Here is a 22,616-nt window from a genome sequence, read left to right as displayed (position 1 = left end):
AAACCACAGTTCCCATTGTTGTTATTTTCTTTTTCAGTCAGCCTCTTCATTGCTTCTGGGGACAGGATAAAAAATACACGCGGAGAAATGAAGAAAAAAAGCCACAAAGCGTTCCAACTATTGTCTGGCATGCCAAAAGCTCTCTTTGTACCGACATCACCCTGAAGTTAAATGTCCGGGTGCCTAATTGTCTGTGTGCTGATATTTCCGCGCACCGAAAAGTCGTGTAAATATAACCCGAGAAAAACACGTCGCTCTATTTTTTGCGTTCCGCAGATTTTGGATTGTGTTATAATTGATGTCGTGCTTTATAAACGATTTGTTTTCATAATTTTTATTTGAGAAATTGATGGCAGTGAAGTAAATATTATAGGGAATCTGTATATCGCTCGTTTTTATGCATTTCTTCTTGTTGTGGTCCATCAGCCAGATTTTAAAGCAGAATACGCTTTGCGGCAAAGTGAAACTTCGCCAAATCTCGGCACATGGGAGCTATAGTTTTTTCCGTTTTCAGAAAAAGGCCTAAGCGCCTGGGTTCAAATCGGCGTCTTTGAGATCAGCATCCCAACGCCTTAGCCCCTGAGCTAGTGGAGCTGCGGGTTCAATTAGAATTACTCGTCAGTCGCAGAAGCTGCTTGGCGCTGCTTCCCTATCGGTACATGAGTTCCTGTATATAGCTCCCCTAAGGGAGCAGAGTTGCGCGTCCATCCGCCATCTTGACTTCCAAAGTCGTGCGGGAAAGCCACCTATCACGCATGCAGGAGCCGCCTCCGTACCGCCGTGCCAGTGGCAGCGGCAGGGAGTCTGCGCATGCGCCTGCCGGCAGCTGCGGGACAGCGCGACTGCGGGATAGCTGCTTATCATCTGAGCGGCAGCTGCCACCGCAACCGCCGCCGGTCCGGTCACTTGAGCAAAACCAGCGTTTCTAGACACCTGACTGAGATTGGTGTCTTGAACGAAGCACTGCTGAATAAGGGCTTCGCTATCGTAAGGTGGAACCCGAAGCATGTGGCAATAAGACGCGCAATTCCTGTGCTACACGATATACAGGAACTGTAATCGGTATCCATTGCGCACGAGGGCTTTCACCGCCATGCAGCGCTGCCGTTTTCTTTTTTTTTGTTCAGTCGTCCTTCATTAGGGCACCCGGATTTTCCCAAACGGGGGCCATGAGCCGTCCATTTGTTCTTGGCCCCGACGAGAAGGTGGTTAAGATGGTTTCTCTTGTGGGTAATCGTAATGACTTGCAATGCTTTAGATGCAAGCGCCCGCGAGCTGCCTGTGACAACCGCGGCGGTACCATGACGTGGTGAAGTTGCGTTTTCTGCCCGACGCCGGTGGTCGCGTGGCGCCCGCCGCGCTAAGTCTCCTCGCGTCATGTATGTTTAGACAGCCAGTTGCCTTCGCTCGCAGACGATGCTTCAGCTGCAGCGCCTCTGAAACGCTCGAAATATGCCGCCATTCCCGTGCTGTTTTACGTAGTTCCTGCGTGGAAAGTTCGAGTAAATTGTTGGGCATGCAATCCTTGATGGGTGTGCGAGTTGTGCGGGTATGTGTAGCCGTGACAGAGACGTGGTGCCGGCCGTTTCCTGTGGAATAAGAAAGCGACGCCTGATATCCGTCGGTGGTGCTGCCCAGTTTCCGTCGGTATGCGCTGCCCTCTGAACTGCGGTGAAAAGGACTTCTCTGCTGTTTGGAGCTTTCAAAAGGTGATAACTGGTTATGTTTGCCATTTCCAACCCGCATGATAGTGGGCAAGTTGTTCACAACAAAACACTTTCACTTCGGGGCCTGCAGTGCGCGTAAGGTGTGTTTTTGTGTCAGTGACAGTGGTGACGGAGTGGACTGCAGGTGAGGAGCAACTTCGAGGACTTGTTGTTGAGACTCGTGCGTTGACTAGGGATAATTATCATACAAGGAGTTTCCTGCGGAAGTTGTGTTGCACCGGATGGCGCTCAGGATGGATCAGCATGGAACCAAGATAGTCGGTAAGCTCATTATTTATAAACCACCATTTTTCTCCGAACGGAAACAGTGCATAATCCGCCCATGGGAAATAATAATAGCCACAATAGCTGCTGCAAACGGGTTAGCGAAATAGCACGATTTTTCCGGCTGCATCTTGTGCACTTTCTTGCGCTTGGTGTTTGGTGACTGCGTTTGGGAATTGAGCTAACATATATCTGCAAATAGCAATGTCAGCACTTCGTAAGTTTCTGTAACGACAGTACAACACTATTTTTTTTATTTTGCTATTCGAAAACCAGTTTCCACGGTCGGCAATGGCTCGCACAAGCTCTCGCCGAAACTTTTGCATGTATACACAGCTTCCACTGACGTCAATGGAGCGGCCGTCTTGGAGCACTGCCTGCGTGGTTAAAGGCTGTGAAATTATCTGCCGCTGTTGTCTGGAGGAGCGCTCTGGAAGCTGATAGCAGTACTCTAGAAATGGCGGTGGTGATTCTGTATGCATATATAGTGTGTTGCGACGGTAATTGGAACACTTTAAATTTTTTTCCTGAGCGAACCGCCGCTCTGTTTGCACTCAAACTTTGCATGAAGGTGGCATTTTGGGGTATATTTGTTTGACACCAGGAACAACGACGATACTTACCTGTTTATCCTGAAAATAAATAAAACAATTTTCGCCTATGGGAAAATCGCGGCGATTTGAACGTGCGAGCCCGAAAACCGGGTTTTCTGATCGTCTGCTAGCTCATTTCATGGTGCATTTTCTGATCGTCTGCTGCACCATTTGGCTCCGTACGTGAATCCCAAACGTGCGTTTCACTCTGCAGGTGGTTCCGTCGTTCCAACACCAACTTGCGCTGGCTCGCACGTCCAAATCAGCCGCCATTTTCCCATAAGCGAATATCGTTTTTATTTATTTTCAGAATACACAGGTAAGTACCATCGTTGTTCTCGGTATCAAACAAAATAGACCACAAAATGCAACCTTCGCGGCAAGTTTGAGCGCGAACAGAGCGGCGGTTCGCTCATAAATTTTTTTATACTGTTCCAGTTATCGTCGCAACACCCTGTATATGGGACAAAAATATCTCGTTGACGTCTAGCGACAACGCCGGTGACGCCGGGAAGTGGCGAAGTTCTGCTTTGAGTGCAACATCATTGCGCCTAGTGAAGTGCTTCATGAGCGGCGCGCAGACGTTTCGTCACTAATGTCCAGACATTCGGCCGCTTGCGTGTATGGAAGCTGCTTCTTTCTTAGCAGCATCGGTTTGCCGACGCGGGCGCTCCTTAATGGTATTTTAAGCTGATAGTTTTTTCTTGGGATAATTGTTTTGTTGTCTTTGCGTTTATTTAATAGCTTCAAGGCTTAATAGCGAGTCCGATCTATATCCAGGAATCTAGCTTAGCCTCCTGGATTAAGTCCAACAAAGAACGGTAGGCACGGCCATGGAGCCACCGAGGGATAATTAAGCCCGAAAATTTTGCCCTACCTGTCAGACAGTTTAACTTGTAAAATTTTCTCCGTCCGTCCGTCCGTCCGTCCGTCCGTCCATCCGTCCGTCTGTCTGTCTGTCTGTCTGTATGTCTGTCTGTCTGTCTGTCTGTCTGTCTGTCTGTCTGTCTGTATGTATGTATGCATGTATGTATGTATGTGCGAGTGCTGATCGTGTGCGATAGCCCGAGTGTTTAAGCAAAATTATATTTGTTTAGGGAGAGCGAATGAGTGGCGTCCAGTTTTTCCGACGTATGCATGCCGCCCTCCTTCGCTCCATCTTGAAAAGTCAATGCAAAGCTAAATGCCTAACCGTAGTGCCTATTCGGACACCAGTGCTCGCCCAGAGGTGGAGGGCTGAAGGGACCGCGTTTGCGCGACAACTGTGTTATAATGGCATGTGTATTGCGCACGTCGCCAATCACCTTCGCTTGTGGAGCGTTTGCGCGTGTGTGTGCCCGGCGCATGAGGCTGAAGTGAGCATGCCTCGCGAGGACGCCGGTCGCTTTGTTGCCTCAAGTAGTGTACATAGTTTTGTTATCATGTTACCATTTTTTTAGCTTTAAATCTGATATTTCAAAGACGGATTTTCGTAGATTGCACTCCGCACCCGACTGCGCCAATTTTGTTCCCGTTCCATTCTGGATCCCCGGAAGTGCGTAATGATTCGGAGATTACAACAAATGCAGATCCCGAACACCCCAAATCTGGCATGAGATTGATGGCCGATGAAGTAACCACCACTAAGTGAGACAGCAAAATGGAGACTTCGTCGCCGCCGTCACTGAGCCGAATCGTGTTTCGGGACTCAAGGTCTTCTATCCACGGTTAGTTTAGCACAATTCGTCCAGATTATGAGCGGATTTTGTTTCTGCACAGGCGCATCCACGGGTGGCATTTTAATCCGACATGGGGAAGTAGGATCGTATATCCAGCGAGCGCATTCAGAGAGGTCTTGACAGCGGGCCACCTGACAAAGCGAACGAGTCGGGGGTTCCGTTCGCAATGCCAGCCGGTGGCGACGCAAATGATCAGGAACAAGCCGACCGAGAAAGGGGACAAGAGTCGCAAGCTCCCCGTTGCAGGGCGCTGTTCACTCCACCTGACACACACGTGTCTGGAGCGTGGTGACGTCAGCTGCTCGTTTTCGGGATCACCCTTGGTTGGCCCCCGGATCGCAACCGCCAGCTGTTCGCCTCCTCTAAGGGGGAACAACAGCATGAGTCCTGCTGTGTAGGCTCAGCTTAGCGGGAATGATTGGTGCGCTCGACGCTGAATGCCATCCCGGCGTAGGATGTATGGATTAAACCATGGATGGAAACCGGGAAATCCAACCTGAATCCGGTAGATGCGTCTGCAATGATTGTGTGATTGCTGTGAATGAGCATAGTGGCTCCGGGGCGTTTTTGTGCGGACTTCTTTCTCCTTTCTCCCTTTGTCGAAGACCCGGCCCTTGCACCTCACATGTATTTTCGAACTGGCCGTTGAAAAGCCTCCATGACTGCCAGGAGGCCCGGATCATTTCGTCCGCCGGCTTTCACATCTCTTCCAAACTGGACCGAGTTAGACGCGCTAGAACACGCGGCCAAGTCCAAAGACAACGCCCGCGCTACGAACCCGAAGGAAATGCTGCGCGCCGGGGATGCGATGATAGCTCTTTCGGATAGGCGCCGCTTTCATAACGCAAAGATCCCTAATTCGATTCTGACCACAGTAAGCGTTTTTCTTTTTCTTTTGGGAATTGGCTGCACATGTTACTGTTCCCCGCCGCTGCTAAGCCCGTACCACCCCAGGCCTTTGGGGTTGGCGTGCTGGTTAGGTGGCCGGTTTCAGGGCGTAAGGGTCCCGGTACCCGGGACCTGCCTAACCACATTTTTTTCTAGGGGCGCACACTCCCAACACTTTCTCGTTGGCTTCTTGCCTCCTTGCCACTTTTCCTCACACGTAAAGGTATTTTGGTGCGACTGGCGGATATTGTTCGACTTAAGAAGCTCCGCTGTCAAAAGCAATTGGTGTTAACGCCCTGGTGTGGTGAGAAGCAAATTTCACGACACAAGATTGAGGGAAAGATGAACGAGCAAGAAATAAGGCGGGTATGGAAAGAAGAGGAACGGGTGATAAACAGTTGTTGTAACCCGTCGCCCTCAGCGACGGATGGCAGGTAGGCTGAAAGATTTTTAACGAACCGTGGTATTATATTTGTCTTCGACAAAGCTAGCTGCCGGGCTGTTTGGATAAGGGCACTCGGCTGGAGGCACATTGTAAGGATAAAGTCGTCGCTGTCCAAATCGTCTATTGATAGTTGCGCTGCGAGTCGGCCCGAAAACAGAACGCCTGCACCTAAGGTGCGGATGAATAAACACGAGGCGTTGAAAAGCCCACGTTACCTGACAAGCTCATTTGACGTGGCAGAGAGGCTCGAATGTCGGCCGACTGAAGTGGGTCACGGTGGGACCTTCTTTAACGCAAACACCGCTTTGAGCGCGCTGTGTGCGCATTGGAGAGCGCAAGCTGAATTCAAACCGTCGCTTGACAGATAAGAACCTGATAAACACAAAAAACAAAAATTGCGTGTTTATGCGTGCTCGTGAATGTAGAACTTTGACTCAATTTGATGCCATAAGAGGCGTGCTTTGCTCGCTCACACACACCCTCTTTAGTCCCCGATTAACGTCATTCGGCGTTCGATTCAGCGGTGGGTTTTATTTCCCACCTCTGAATTGTGTACCGAAGGTTCATATGTTTGATACGCATGCGGAACCAACGCGCCTTTGTGGGAATGAGTATGCGAGACAACTAACTATGACTTCCGCTCGTCGAGGTACCCGCTGATCTCTGTGTTAGAAACCATAATTTCAAGCCTTAAACCTCGAAGCCGGAACACTTGTTGACAGCTCACTTATAAAGCTAGAGGCGTGCTTAGCGTGGAGGGGGCGTGGGGAGGTAATGCTGGCGCTGCAATCACCAGCCGTAACGGGCGCCGCCATTGCAGCTAACGACGTTCCTCGCCTACTTGGCTTGGCTAGCCAGATGGCTTCTTTTTCGTCTCGAAACCAAAATCAACCAAAAAGGGTAACATCCTTTTGCTTGTTCATCTTGCATGTAACTTGTAAATAATTACTGACAAATAAGACTTCTTATAACTTCAATTTTATAATAAAAATATTTGAATTAACGTTCACAGTAATATTGTTGTTTTTCCCCAGCCAGAGGCAACTTTGCGGCCTGTTCATAAGCCATGCCAAGGACAAGTGGAACGTGCCTGCCGGGTACATGACAGAACGCTCACTGAAGCGTGGCTCCCCTAGACAATGGCGCCAGATTTTATGATTGATTGATTGTGGGGTTTAACGCGCCGACGCAACGCAGGCGATGAGGCGCGCCGTAGTGGAGGGCTCCGGATTAATTTTGACCACCTGGGGATCTTTATCGTGCGCAGAAATCTCGTACACACGGGCGTTTTTGCTTCTCGCCTCCATCAGAAAAGCGGCCGCCGCGGCCGCGAAACGAACCCGCGACCTCGTGCTCAGCAGCGCAACGCCTTAGCCACTGAGCCACCGCGGCGGGTGCGCCAGATTTTATACTCTAGTATATATTAGTATGAAACTCTATGGGGAGAGGGGGTGTTTAGCGCGCGCGTGTGCCATTCTTCCGAGAAACATTGCACAACTTCGCTTTAGAACGTCATTCTACAAGCCTGATTCCAACAGATTCAAGCATCCTATAGGGGTTTGGACCGCAGATGGCGGTGGTGGCCCCACGCACCTAATTACATCCCGGAAGGAGGTGGAAAGCCATCATGTATATATGTCAGTGAGTGCGTGGTGCACGCAGCAAGTTCATTGGCCAACCAGCATTTGCGACATGTTGCCCAACCACAGTACCATTCAAGAGTGCTAGGTGTGAAGAAGTGCCTACAGTTCCGCCAGCCGTCGGTTCCTGCGACAGGAGCCATGTCCTTCTGCAACGGCAGCATGTCTGCAGGGGAAGCGCTGGACACGGCAGCGTTCGAGGCAGGAAGCAGGACGCGAGACGGTGAGATCGGGGAAGCAGGTGGGGAGCCGCTGGGGGGGACTCGTCCATTTATTTCAATACGAAGGAAGACCGCCGCGCTAATGGCTCACCATCCACTCGGAAGCAGCGATTTGTCTTAAACCGTTTTGAAGCAATGGCTTCGGCGTAAGCGTAGCCTTAGGGCAGTGGTGGTCCCAAGGGGAAGGGGGGCGGGGGCGCAGAAGGCGATCGCTTCCTCCCCTCCCCCCCCCCCCCCCCCCCCCGAAGAGGTCCTCAGCTTCTTATTTTTTTTTAAGCATTCCACTTGCCCGAGGTTAAATACCACTTGTGCGAGGCCGCAAACGTGTTGCGACCGTCAGAAATGCGGGCTCGAGCCGTCCGTTGCACCACCTAAGACGCGCCAAAAACCACTCTGTCGCTAAGTGATTTGTGCGCAAGCGGGTTACACCGCATACCCGCACACGCATGCATGGTTATCACCTCCTCCACAGAACTGGCGCAAGGAGGGGAACGGTATTAAGGGGGGGAACGCCCCCCCCCCCCCCCCCCTTTAATACTAATCTCTGGTACCGCTACTGCCTTAGGGGGGTCTTCCTCAGGGGCAGACTCTGAGGTGGTGATTGTTTAGGCTGCCGAAGCGGCGGGTTGTGCGGCTGTCATCACCTGCCATTGAGCGCCGTGCTTTTTTTAACGCGATGGCGTTACCTGGCTCATTGAGCGCTTTCCGTGGGCACTAGGAGTAGTCAGCTGCCATGGTCCTCAATCGTATTTCCTAGGCGTCCATGTAGTAAACGACGTTATCACCGCCGTTTAGCAGCGACGGCGGCGGCAGCGAGACGCGAGCCCCCGTATGAATGGAATCGTGTGGTACAATAACCGGAGTTTGGAAGCGAGAAGGCGGGCAGGTAGGCCACGGGGAATGATGGCATGGCGAAAAAAAAAAAAAGTGATATAAACACGCGCTCGCACCGAAGGGTCGTTGGTCTTTTGTGGGTCGGAGTGAATAAAACCTTTTCTTATAACGCGTATAGACCGGCGCATGAAAGCAATGCTAAACTTAAGGTTGCTTCGTTCTCGCACTGTTATTGGTTTGCCTCCTGGTTAGCCTTACGGTTAGGGTGACATGCCTAGGTGGGTTTGGGTCATAAGCTCGCTTCTCGGAAGAGTGCAAATTTTATTTTCTCTTCGACAATTTTCGGCTGGTGAATAGGGCACGGAAGGCCGGCTACAGCCAGGGGGTCCTGGGCTGAGGACACCCCTCACTGGTCCGGAGTGACTGCACTCAATGGATGGAATAAATAAAGTTTTTCCTCCTCCTCCTCGAAAATTTGAGGAACATAGCTGGTTTCTGAGTGCCTTCTGTTTGCACCGAAACCTACTGGATTACTTTATAAATTTTATATACATATATATTTGCAGCACACTTCTCTTACTGAGCATGAACCCGCGCAGCAAAGGCGATGCATAAATAACCGTCCAGCCATCGAAAGCTCAGAGCTTCTTCTGACTACAACCACTCCAGAAAGATTCCCTTTTTCTGGCTTCTCTGGTAGTGTGTACATCGCCATCAATGCGAACGCAGTACTTTTTAACTCTCCCTGTACACCAGCCCTTACGACATGCGCGAAAAGGTTTAAATTCAGTGGCAGCAAGCTTATGGGTCTTTATACTGTCCTACCGATTCGTTGGCGGTGCACAATTTAAGTCACATAGTGTAGTCCAAACGACATCCGCGGCTGCATCTGCCACTTTCTGCGTCCGTTTCTTTCTGGGCTTCCAATTTCCTGTCGCTGCTCTTTGGAATCTTCTTCACGCTGATAAAGATGGCCCTTCTCACGGAGGCCACTAATCTCCTTTTTCACTCTTTCTTAGTTCCTCTTCGTGACTTCACCGACGATTCTACATAAAATGTGTCTCTCTCTATCTATTTATACACGGCGAGAAATCTTAGCATGAAGGACCTTTTATACCCTTGGAACAGCAAAGACCGTGCAGTGCGGGGTTTTAAAGCTCATATGCGTTTCTTTAGAGAGACTGGAACAGACGCTAGCTTGTAACGGCCCTTTCTCTTTTTTTTATTATTACTATTCGTTTTGCAATTGAACCCTCATTCCATGTTCAGCAATCATCCGAAGTAGCAAGCCTGCATTATGCAAGGCTGACCTTTTCGTTCTCATTGAAGAACTTCATCTCTCTCTTTCCACCTTCATTTCTCTGCGCCTCTCTCTCTCTATCTCTCTCTCTCTCTCTTTCTCATCATTCTCTCCACTCCACCCTTATGCTGTTGTATGGCCAAGGCTGACATGTTTTATCTTAGACCTAGTGCTAAGAAGACGCCGAGGTCCCCAAACTTTTTCTTCCTGGTGCTGCAGTTACTTCAGTTTTGCTCCGCTGCTCTTGCGCTTCCCATCGGATGATAAAATCGTATGGTGGCACCGGCGGGATGAATTTTTTCTCGCAGCCTATGCTTGTGTACACACCAGCCAACCGAGGGTGCGCGTGCTCGTGCACGCTTTGCAAAGAAGAATTTATGCTTCTCGTTGCCAACCAGACACTCCTGCTTTCGTTGTGCTTGCCCTCCCGCCTCGCAACGAATCCTGCATGCAGTACCCGGCGACGTTCGCAGGAAGATTTGCCCTCCACACGTATGAAGAAGCAGGCTGTCTCCTCATGTGTAGCCTCTCTTAATCTACGTCTGACGTGTAGCGTCACGTTACTCTATTCATCTTGTTTGCACCTTCCATCGTGGAGTGGTGAAGATTGAAGACGGATGGGACGTGGCACATGTCGGAGCTCTCACTCGGCGACGATTAATCGGCGCTTTTCGCGATTAAAGAGTTTGGTTTTTGTCCCTGTCTTCTGCGGTTGTCGGGAGTTTTGTTGATCTATCCTTGTAGGCATGTAAAGGCTTTCATTTATTAGCACAGGAATGTGCAAGTATCACACACATCAATCATTGGGGAATAATTGTGATGGCTGGTAATAATTGGTAAACAAACGTAATATTAAGAAAATTCATTGCAACGAAGTGCTGATTCCGCAACAATTTTCTCCACGCTGTGCAACTTCACGACGTGTGTCACGACGGGCCAAAGCTTTAGCCAGAATCTTCTTCAGAGAGGTTTTGGGTCGCGTGGCCATCATCCTTCAAGCAAAGCCACACACCTAAAGTAACCGTTTAAGAAGGGGCTGACCTCAAATCAACTCCCCCACTCTCTAGAAATGACCTTGCTGTCTACTAATAAGTACTTACAATCCTCGAAGACGTCAACACGCCAGATGTTTCGTTAACCATTTTTCATTCGTCGCTGGCCTGTCTTAGCGGTTCGTACGCTGTATGGTTACCGAGGCTTATCTCGGGGTACTTCTTGCAGCCTTGACTGCATCTTCCCTGACAGAAGAATCTACGTAGAGCAGCTCGTCCTCCTCCCTGGACAGCATGCATCTTCTGCGCACTTCGACATCGCAGCCGCTGCCGTCGAAGTCCACTCGTGGTGTTTGCTGGGCTCTCAGCCCGCTCTGTCCGCACGACCACTTCGGCATTCCCGACGATGTTGTCTCTGCGTTGCGGTTTACTTCTTCCGAGTCTTGGCTTCAGGCCCTGCGAGCACTCCTGTATGGCTTGCAGACACGTCGTGTTAGCCTCTTGCGCCCCCTGGGTGCTTACTTTCTAGGCCCCTTCTTGGCGTCTTCATTTCCAGCTCTCCACGCTTCGTCCCGAGACAGGTATCCAAACATCAGCTTCTTGTGAAACGTGATTGACTGCTGTCTCATTTAGCCGCCACTTCCTCACCACCTCTCTCCGCGCATCTACCTCTTCTTTCCCCTATTTGTCTGACACTTTGTGCGCCTTCAATACAACAGCGGGCGTTTCTCTGGCTACCTGGCTCTTTCTTTAATAAAGCGAAAGCTTTATGAGTGGCACCGATGGCGTCCTGTCAGAAAACTAATTCATATCCCCATAGTCCGGTCGGTCGACAGAAAAGCTCTGATTAGGTCTCTGGACACAAGGTGCATGCGTGAAGCCGGGCTTGCATCGTGTCAAAACGCTCACTCGAAAATCACGAAAAAGGAACGATTCCGGATTAGACAATACACACATTAATTATGAAGGAGGAGCGCAATAGTGCACCTTTATCTCATACATCCCGCATCGATATACATTTAGATTATCCGTAGATGCACGGCAAATCGTCGCATGGGTTCCTTCTTCGTTTGCGATTTGGGGCTTTGATGGTTTGACGATCGATTGCACTCACTATCAGTGAGGGTTGGATGCACTTTTAGCGAATTTTTTCACGCTCTTTTGACGCAGTTTTGACGCGAGAAAGCTTTCGCGTTTTTTTTATTTTTCTTTAGGTAAGATGGTAAATTTTTTGTTCCTTTCTTTTCTTTATTTTGTCCCCCTGTCTGACATACGCCTGTTGTGTCGCCTTGCATACTCTTTACGAATTAAGAAGGTAGTTATATTCTTGATCCCTGTACAGTGTAGTAGAATAGAATAGAATAGAATAGAATAGAATAGAATAGAATAGAATTTTTATTTCATGTTCTTCATAAGACGTGACGGGGCGAGAGAAAAAGCTGCTGTGGACGGCTTCACGAGCTCTCGCCCCATGTAAACTCTTATTCTGACTTCAACCTGTAATTGGGAAAACTGCCCGTTATCCAAAGTCTAGCACAAATTTTAGCTTTACAACGACAGCTAATTCGGAACATCGCTCCCGCAGACCCTGTATTCTCCGAAATGAAAGAAGCAAACACGCGTATCGCTGCTGGTGGTCTTGGTGCCAGGGAAAGGCGCGTACAGCAGCTGCGCGCGTGATAGCCGTACCCTTTCCCTCGAAGTAGTCGTGGTTGAGCCACAGCGATGCCACAAAGAGACTAGCGAGCAGAATGATAAATGTCGTTATAATGTTCAGATCTCGAGTTTTGGTTAGTTTTTGTCAGCGGTAACAGCTGCTATTAAAGAAACCGACGAACTGGATTTGGGGCGTTGCCTACCAGCTTGAGAGTTATTGTTTGGAGGGAAAACATTACTTACTCCTACTTTGCTTTTTGGGACAATGTTGCACTTTGTAGCAGCCCGTTCGACCAATTGTGTGCGCTGCGGAGATCATGTGATCGCTCCGTCTTTTCACCTGCTCTCTTTCGTCTTGGAGAACGTGAACGTGTTCCCTTTTCCGCGAAACGCCAGTGCTATGCGGTGAAGCCTTTCCGCACTGGGTGGCGAGGCCGAGGGACACTGCAGCAACCATCGGCTGCTAACGAAGGCGTGCGCGCTGATTGCAGAAAACGCCATCGACGTGTAGCCTCACATGGCCTTACCATAAGGTCTCGGGTGCCAGGTATCGTCAAGGCCCTGCCATCGTTATGCTATGGAAATTCTATGAAGTGTCACGGAAAATTACGGACGTCGGGATATCAATGTCGCACCCCCAGATGTGTGTGTACCCGCCTGATGTCGTGCGGTCATTCCGAATTACTATTGAACTCAAACGTATCTGCTCACTACAAGATAATGTTCTCCACAAGGTTAATGTGAAATCAATAAAAGTGGTTCTAGATACTTTATAAGCCCACGCAAATTATTATTATTATAAGCCTTGTTGTGTCCCTTGCAGGACACAGCATTGTTAATACAATATTATTACAAAATTACTGGCATATAAATCGAAACGCAGGCAGTGTGGAGGACTTGCGTGTATAAACTTAGCTTATTTCGTTTTCAAAGCTAAGGACAGACCAGCATCGCTTGCAAGTAAGCCTTGTAAGGTAAGCATTTCCTACAGCATTTTGTTCAGCTCCCTGCTCAACTTGTTAACAATAGACGAATGTGTCTTATAATTGCGCAAATGAAGGATGACATCATAGTTTGCCGACTCCCTGAACGTCCTCAAAAGTCTCTTTAACCGCACAAGTTCAGGCGGTGCCCAGACTCGTATAACACTAAAAACTAGAACGGTTCTCTGACTACACATCAGAAACGCGCATGTACGGTCGAAGTACGAAAGGAGGAGGAGGAGGAGGGTGACACGCGTTCAGCTTGCGCGTGTCCGGAGGAGGAAGGAATTGAGTGAGGGAGGAGGGGGTAGTACGCTGGGCGTAGGGAGAGCGCCAAAGAGGTGCATCCTAATTTCACGGCCGACTGGCCACGTTCACAGAACGCTGGTCGTGATGGGGGAAAGAGCTGGACGGCTCCCCCCGATTCAGCCGTCTCACCAGTGTGCACAGCCCATAAGCGGCACCGAATCCTTCTCCTGCGCGCACTATTTGTCCGACTGGTGAAAGGAGGAAGGGCTGCGCTGATTTGTAAAGCATGGCTACGTTGTAGCCCGAACAATATTGGCGCTCCCTGCTGTAGGACTGATTTTTGCTGATTGTTTCTAACTGCACAGGCGACCGACCTTGCACGCGATCGGGGACTTGCGGCTGCGTGGGCACGCACCCTGCCCCAGGATTAATTACGCATACCGCGCTCGAGGGGAGGGAATACCGTCCCAAACTCGGTTCTCATCAACTTAAATTTTAGTTTTGTGTTATTCTCTTTCTTTTTTACTGAGGCAGCTTCCACGACGGCAGGAGGGCCCGCGATGAGTTTTAAAATTTGAGTCTTTGACAAGTTTGAATGAGCTTCACGAAGCGTGACGTCCCCCCACCCCCACCCCCGACGAGCACGCTGAAAGAGGGATGGTCCAATGGAGGGCCCGAAGGGAAGTGAGTGCTACCTGCTGAAGACCCCTGCGACCACTCCGCCACTGTTTCGAAAGCAATGCGCTAATGGGTTGCGCTGCGGGATACAAAGCCCATTTGCAGTAGTGCGCTTGTCACCGAGGAACGTCGTGGGAAGCTATATTAGCCTCAGCACGGCGGCAGCTGGAGCGTGAATTTTATATTCATGTTATTTTTTTTTTGCCCGTGGGTGATAGCTAAGATAAAGACTCCTCAGGTACAAACATCACTTATTGGCGGATCAGACGATATCGAGCCAATAACAACTATAAACCAACATGAGCCATTCCACTCAGTGAAGGTGGATGCCCGGCGAAGCTTTTTACCACACGAAATAGAGCTGACACAGAATTTAGGTAGAGGGTATAAGCAAATTTGATTTCTATTGAGCGTTTCAGAGCTCGATAGTTCCATTGCCGCCGCCGTTGGATACGCTGTTAAAGTCGAATCCCCTGGCACCCCAGTTTTCCTGTATAAAGACTTGCAGGAGGCGCAATATTTCTCGGCACGCCACACACCCTCATGACTGCGCCCTTCGCACCCATCCTCCCCACAAAATAACGCTGGTATGGGTCCCCGGCCACGCCAACTTGTGGGCGGCAATTCTTGAGAACACGCGATTACCCGAGTACTCTCCCCGGGTCCAAAGTTTCAAAGGTTATTTAAAAAAATACAATAATGTGCGATTACACAATGTAAATGTACAACAGGAGGTCTCAAGGTAAGAAACCGCGGGGACCTCCGTCCATGCTGTGGCGAAATGTGTACCACCCTGGCACTCAGAAGATTTTAGATCATCAGGTACGCCGACAGCATCTCTGGGCGCTACGTGTCAGTAGGCAGTATTTATTTATTTATTTATTTATTTATTTATTTATTTATTTATTTAATAACCTCCATGCCTCGAAGGGCGTTACGGAAAGGAGTGGGTAAAAGTCAAGGTTGCTACCGATGGAGGCCGGAAGGTGGTTCCAGTCGGTGGCTGTCCTTGGCAAGAACGAATTGAAGTGCATGTTTTTTCGAGAGGTCGGCACGCTAACTTTAAATCTGTGGTCAATATGTTCAGAAATATAAGCAGGTGGTAAGAGAAGGTCGTGTTTAATATCAGGATTGGTGAAGTAGATTTTGTGGAAGAGGCAGAGGCATGATACTTTTCTTCTGATAATTAGGTTAGAAAGCCCAAGGTTAGATTTAATAGTGAATACGATGGCGGTGCGGGAGTAGTTGGAAACAATAAAACGAGCTGAGGGGTTCTGAATCAATTTAATTAAGGAAGAAAGAGGTAGCTGAGGGACCCAAATCGCTGAAGCATACTGGAGCTTACTTATAACAAGCGGTTTTAAGGAGACTGGAGCTAGCGGAAGATTTCGACAAATGAAGCCAAGCATGGTGTTAGCGTTGTTAGTGATGTAATCAGTATGCTTACGCCATGATAGATCGTTACTTATGGGAACACTAAGGTATTTGTAGAAAAGGACGGTGTCTAATTGTGTTGAGTTAAGAAAGTATTCAGGAAGGTTATGGTGATTTGTATTGTTAGAAACCCTCATATATTTGCACTTTTTTGGGTTAAGATTCATGTGCCAGTTGTTGCACCACGAGGATACGTTATTGAGGTCAGACTGTAGTAAGAAGGAATCTACGGCGTTGGTTACTTTAGGATAGATTACGCAGTCATCTGCGAAAAGTCGAATTGAAGAGTAAACGGGGTCAGCAATTTCAATAATCTGCGAAAAGTCGAATTGAAGAGTAAACGGAGTCAGCAATTTCAATAATATAAATAAGGAAAAGCAAGGGACCCAAGACAGAGCCTTCGGGAACCTCGGATGTTACATGGCGCGTGCGTGAATTGCAGTTATTGGCGGTGACATACTGCTTGCGATTTGTTGGAAAAGCTTCTATCCATTTAAGTAGGCTGTAGTCTAGGTTAAGCTTGCTGAGTTTGTGGTGTGACACGGAATCAAATGCTTTCCGCAAGTCGAGAAAGATGCAGTCGGTGACGGAAGCCTTATCAAAGGTGGAGTACAGATCGTTAGTGAAAAGTAGTAGTTGTGTTTCGCAAGAGTAGTGCTTTCGAAACATATGTTAGAATTAAGTAAAAAAAATGTTTAATTCAAAGAAAGTGCTGAGATGAGAATACAACTTGTGTTCTAAAATTTTGCAGGATATACTAATTAGTGAAATGGGTCTGTAGTTCCAGGAATGAGAAGTGTTACCTTGCTTGGGCACTGGCACCACCTTTCCCGCCTTCCAATCACTGGGGAGGGTAGAGTATTGCAAGGACTGTATGAAGGTGCAAAACAACATTATAGAAGAGTACGTTATAGTGGCCTTTAAAAATTGAGCGGGAATTCCATGAGTTCCAGGTGATGAATTCTTCATATTAATAATGTCCAGTCCCCAACCCGCCCTCTCCCGTGAAGCCGCATTTGTGGTCCGGAACGCACAAACGGCGTGCAAGCCTATGTTTGTTGGTAAGGATAAAAGCTAGCCCCGCTCCCTACGCATCCCTAAACAGGTTCCCAATGGGATAAAATATATTTCAAGTAGTATAATACGTGGGATTTTTTACAGGGCCGTTTCTGTTTGCACCCGTCTCTTCTCTATTCTCGTCAGCTATAGCGAGAACAGTATCCAAGGGACTGCAAGAGGCCTCATACCTGGTAGACCTAACGGAATCGAACCATTAGCGGTTCCAACTAAAGGTCCACGGGAGCACGGGGACTGTCCTAAAACGCTCTGACCAGAAGCGTGAAGCCCTCGGCTCAGTGCGGGGCACCCTGAACGCGTGCTCAAGCCGCGGCGCCGTCATCTCGCACATAACCGCAGGTCAATCGCGTGCTCTCTTTAAGCTGCGGTCTCCTTCCTGCACCAGAGCTGCCTCCTGCGCTCACCGCACCACGCTCGAATGGGATCGCTAGCTCTGTACAGCCCTCGCTACGGATTCGCCATGACCATTGATAGGCGGGGGAACCTACCGGTCCGTCACCGTGTTCTTTCTTCTCCGCGCTCCCCTTACTCAATGAATAATGCAGGAAAGTGCCCATCTTCGTTTTCCCCATCCCTCCCTCCCCCTAGCTTTCCTACTGTCGTTCATCGCTACGGGGGGTAAGGTAGACCCCACGCAGCAGGCATGTTTTCCAGCCCACCTTCCGTCTTCCACTCATGTGGTTTCCGCTCTCCTCCGTCCGTAGTATTTCTCGTCTCTCATTCCCAGCTCCTTTGCCTCTTTCCGCTCTCAATTCTCCGACGCACGTCAGGAGCAAATGAAGAGGCAGGGGGTGGGGAGATGGGTGGAGGGGAGGGTAAGGGGGAAGGGGGAGAGGGAGTGTCAGCAAAAGATAAAATAAAAATAAAACGAGGAACTATCAGGATCCAACGAGCAAGGGACTACATGAAAGTGAAAGAAAGGTGCGGAGGACCCATTGATTTTCGTTAACTGTATTACCTCATGGCCTAAACACTTGTTTTCTAGATTTTGTTTTCTCACCGTGGTCCTCCAAATCTACCGTTTCCAGTGTGTGCGTAGTACTGCGTCACTCGCTCTAGAACTCGCTCCTTCTCCACACTCTTTTTATTTTTTCAGTATTTATCTTTTTTGTCGCTTCGCTTCCCTGGTATCTACGCGCTTTCCTGCCCGTCTGACCTTTTCTCCCCTCAACACCTTACCACGTAGAAACAAAAAAAAAAAAAAACAAGGGCCGAATTTTTGTTGAAGAATCATTGTTTCTGAAATAAACAATTCAATTTAATAACGGGGGGGGGGGAGGTGAGCCAGAAAGAAAGGTTTATCACGATGCCAGCTCCTTGACGCTATGTTTTTCATAACTCACCTCATTTTTCTCCTTTTTTAATGTTCCCTGCTTTCAAGTAATGTTTCCTAGTTTTCTTTCGTCCTCTTAAGAGAAGTGCGTCATTAGTGTTTGACATATATCTTTTAGTGTGTCACCTCATATTCTAGAAACACACTCAAGTACGCCAAAAGCTGTTCCTGCCAGAAGGATAATTACATCAGCTCTCAGCGCAGCAGTTGCCATGTCAAAGAAGAGCTTGAACGATGACGGGATGAACTCCGCGTGCTCAGGTACACACATTTAGTTAAGTGTTATCTGTGCCCGCTCGGGATATTCTACTTAACAGCCTGTTGATGTTTTGTATGACTAGGAAAAATAAGGAAAAGACATTTCCGAAATTTTAAGATTTCAAACATTCACAGGAAAACAAATTGGATAAAAGGGCATTGGTTTAAGAGGACCAAATTATATATTTTGATTTCTTTTTTAGCAATGTTTTCTACAGAAACAAAATATAGGGCATTCCATAGAGTGAGAAGTGCATCATTTTAGAATATTAAAAATTGATGAAACGGGTAAAATTAAAATAAATAGGTAGGCAATGGGCACCTCACGAGACACGATGTCGAGCAGTCAGTTTCGAGTCTCTCATATTTTGCATTTCACGACACTAATTTACAGCGCAATCGGTGTGTGGTTGGGGTGGCTAAGCTTTTTGCTTTTGTGATTTGTTATAAACTGTGACAGCGGGGCGGTGCAGGTGTGTACTTTAAAGCTGTGGCGAAAGTTTCGGTAAAGGGAATTCGAATATTGGGCTCACTATGCTGCCGTTCCAAGGCTGCACGCTGTCGCCGTTGCTGTCGACACTGCAGTGTGTCGTCGCGCAACTAAGCCCCCGTGTTTCCTCGCGTGTTTTGCTAAACCTCCTTTTTAGTGGTTTTGATGGCCTACAAGGCAAGGCTACCACCGGCTGTGTTCATTAGTAAACCGCTAAACTCGGCTTGACTATTATTGTGTGGTTGTCATTTTAGCATCACCGTTACACGTCCCGGCGTACGACTGGGTAGTTTAATGTTCTAACAAGGGTTAAGGCTTGGGAGAGTTGGCGCATGATTACAAAGAGTAACCAACATTTTCTGTTACGTTGATGCCTTTTAGTAGTTTTTAACACCGGCGAAGCGGGTGTGAAACCGTTAATGGTTCAGGTGCTAGGTCATTTTCTTCAATGTTTTAAGCCTGTGGTTTTAACTTTTGAACTTCCCGTGGGCAAAACTATTCGGTTTTTATATCTGAAGCTTCATTTTTCGCACAATCACATCTGCTGTGCGTACGATCCACGTGCCAGCAAATTGCTTCTACCTTTTGACTCATCCCATTCTAAACTCGAAAATGTATATCATAACCATGTGTTTTAAAAATGCCTTGAATAGATCTTGTTTTCGCACGATAGAAGAAAGCTTTCGCAAACAGGTTGACCGGCTTCTGATAGCGGGGTACCCCAAGCAGCTGTTAGCATCAGTAGCAGAATCAATAATGCAGAGATTAAAAAGAGAGGAACAGGACAGCCAAGCAGCCATAGAATGCAACAAAGGTGATGAGCTAACTGTTATTCCTTACGTGCACCGGATAGCACACAATTAGAAAAAGATAGGAAAAAGTGCTAGTGTAAAAGTTCTAAGTTCTATTTTCTGTGCCCAAGAAGCTTTCGGCCATGTCCGAAAGTGAACAAAACCAAAAGAACAATGCAATCTTGCTCTGTAAAGCATGATGACCGTTTTGTGGAATGCGTCAAAGACGTCGTCTATTCAGTTCCGCTGTCCTGTGGGAAAACGTACATAGGCCAAACGGGATGATGCCTTAAAAAAAGAATAAAATAACATAACTATAACGTACATTAGGTGATTAGTGGCCACTTAGGTGTCCACTGTCGGGATTGCCACGGCTGCGCCCCAACCTTTCAAGAAACTCATGTCATTGCAAAATACCAAGATAAAATAACTAGAGAAATTATTGAAGCCGCAGAAATAGAGACAGAAAAGAAAAATGTGTGAGTGTACCCTCACTGTCCCTCTCGCAAAAAGAGATTAATTTTCTGTCCACAGTTAGTTCAGCACGTGTTTGGGGCACAATGGCGTCGAGTGCGGCGTGACGACCAGTTGGGTTATCTTCAGCTTTCGTGTTTTTTCAGCGTTTCCTGTATTTTTTTACTGTCAGCATATATATGTGACATGCCGAAAAATAAAGTTAGTTGTAAGTCAGCGCTCGTGGTTGTCCCTTTCTTCTTCTTGTGTTTTGTCTATGTTGCGCTGTTCCCCTTTTTGTAATTAATGTTCTAAAATTTTTTGGTTGGTGGAAAAACGGGAAAACATGTCTCGACATGACAAGAAGATCGCCCGAAACGTGCGCAGTCTGTGAGTAGCATCTTCGAACAAAATCTATTGTTCAGAACTGTGCTCGGGACCACTACGCGCAGGCTTTCTTTGATGTAATGTGTTGTATCAGTCACACATTTGGCGCTTCTCTTACTAGCAAAAGCCATTATATGGAGATGAACGCTGTTATGCGATATGGGTATGCCCGGATGTCATCCCTAAATGAAAAGTGGGGAGAGAGTCGGATTGGGCGAGAGAAGAGGTTTGTCCGCGCTCAGCAGTGTTACTCATGTCGTATGAGGAGAAAAGGAAAGCCGCTATCGCGTTGAGTCCCGCTTATCATGTTACGTGGCCCCCATTGCAGGAACGGAGCCGAAAGGCTGGACTGTCCGAGTCAACGTTGAATACGTTGGGAAAAAAAAAAAAAAAAACTTCCTGCGTTTTTGCAGCCACCCCTTTTTAAAGGGCCATTTTCCGTGCAGGCCGGGTGAACTTCCCAAGCGTTGTAGTTCCACACAACAAGGGCCGAGCGCCAGGCCGGGAAGTCGCTTGTACCTATTTTACCGGTAGGTGCCCGGCGCCACCAAGGCACACGAATGCACATGGCGCCTTCCACAGCCACTGTGGACGCTCAACTCGAAACCGCGTGTGGCAGGACATGCCGCCAGACTCTTTCACCCCCGGAGATGGCGCAACGCGGCATGATGGCCGGGGCCCCGCCAGATGGACAGGGGTCAGGGGCCCCGCGCAAGGGTAAAGGCAGCCAAAACGATTGTTAAGTTCACCCGGCTTGCACGGGAAATCGCCCCTATGGAAAGGGGAAGCTGCAAAAAATGCTAGAACTTTTTTTTAACCTATTCAACGTATTTCAACTCTTTTTAAGCGTATTCAACGTATTTCAACACTTATTCAACGTAGCGCGCACTTTGGTTGAGTTCACTCCACGGAGCTTGGTCGCTGGGAGAGCCCTACAGAAGTAGTACGTTGTAGTACCGGAGTCTCTGAAGGACTCTCGCAATACTTAGCCGATGACTAGAAGAAGGTGGCGCAGCATTCACAGAACATAACCTGGGCTGTGCTTATGAAAATATTGAGTTTGGTGCAGTGTGACTATCCGAGAGTAGTATCCCATGATAGAAGGCCCCCAACAGCTTTCGTTATTACAAATTTTTCAAGTGGTAACGTGGGAAGCCGTAATATTTGTCCGGAGGGGCTAAAATTTCTTTCCATAATTTTTGTTGATGTCTATACTGGGCTACTTAGCACTGCCAAAGCTTCATCCTGTTACGTCATTTTTCGGAAAGCCATTTCTTCTTACAAAGACTCGCTTTTATTCAGATGGCCTATCTGGGAAAATTCAAGTTTTTTTGGAAAAGCAAGAAAGAAAACGGTCAAAAAAGGTGTCTTGTGGGTACGTGATGATTGATTGATTATGAGATTTAACGCGCCGACCAACACAGGCGATCAGGCGCGCCGTAGTGAAGGGCTCCGTATTAATTTTGACCACCTGGGGATCTTAAACGTGCGCCTAAACCTCGAATACACGGGCGTTTTTTGCTTTTAGCCTCCATCAAAAAACGGCCACCGCATCCGGGAATGGTACCCACGTCTTTGGTGCATACCTGCCGAAAGTGTAAGTAATGTTATTTTTCATTCCGCTTTTAAAGACATATTGCCTCTTCAATTTATCAATTTGACCCGGAAGCAAGGTAAAATATCGTGTATGATATTCCTCTCTTCAGAATTTTTTAATAAAAAACAGAACTTCATTATATGCTGCCTTTCCATGCCCATCCACGTGTTTACAAGGTGTACAATAACGTGGCATAGAAATTTTCTGCTCACAGTCTTGGGTTACGTTTATGGTCCGTAAATTCGTGTTTGTAACGTTTCCCGCTTAGACTTACTCTAGTTCCCCAGTACTCAGAGAGGAGGCAGGAGCAGACAGCATCGGTGAGACGTAATTGAAAAGGTAATGCAACCAGCCGCCAGCGGCTCGACTCTTTTTCTAATCAAAATGTACGGTTACGGAAATACTACGCCAACGTCCCCCTAGTGGCTCCAGGAAATGAAACGAATTCATGCACTCCATGAAAGCAGGGTCGCCAGAGAGATTCAGTGTAACAAAAACCGTGCAGTCTTTTCAAATCCTGTTGGTCTGCGGAAACTGAATGTGGTCCCGGGAAAAATAAGAGGGACTAAAATAAGCTCCATTCACTAGTTATGCTCTCGATTTGAGAC

The 22,616-nt window shown here is 48.1% G+C and overlaps 1 protein-coding gene across 2 annotated transcripts in view; it reads left to right on the top strand.

Annotated features, from left to right (window-relative positions):
- Positions 1-943: 943 nt before the first annotated feature.
- LOC144178698 (sulfotransferase 1E1-like) overlaps positions 944-22,616 on the top strand; it is a 326,559-nt gene continuing 304,886 nt past the window's right edge. The window contains exon 1 of one of the 2 annotated variants that reach the window (XR_013324051.1): positions 944-1,988. Coding sequence is in view for 1 of the 2 variants with exons in the window: in XM_077706716.1 (XP_077562842.1) it covers positions 1,949-1,988 (40 nt within the window). In the remaining variant the exon portion in view is untranslated. The remainder of the gene's footprint in view (positions 1,989-22,616) is intronic. The other variant, XM_077706716.1, reaches the window with a different exon arrangement.

This window comes from Haemaphysalis longicornis, unplaced genomic scaffold, assembly GCF_048455015.1.
Source record: "Haemaphysalis longicornis isolate Haplotype H1 unplaced genomic scaffold, Haemaphysalis longicornis Haplotype H1 scaffold_4, whole genome shotgun sequence".
NCBI classification, from domain to species: Eukaryota; Metazoa; Arthropoda; class Arachnida; order Ixodida; family Ixodidae; genus Haemaphysalis; species Haemaphysalis longicornis.
Note: the sequence above shows the minus strand (reverse complement) of the source record. Positions and strands in the feature narration are given on the sequence as shown.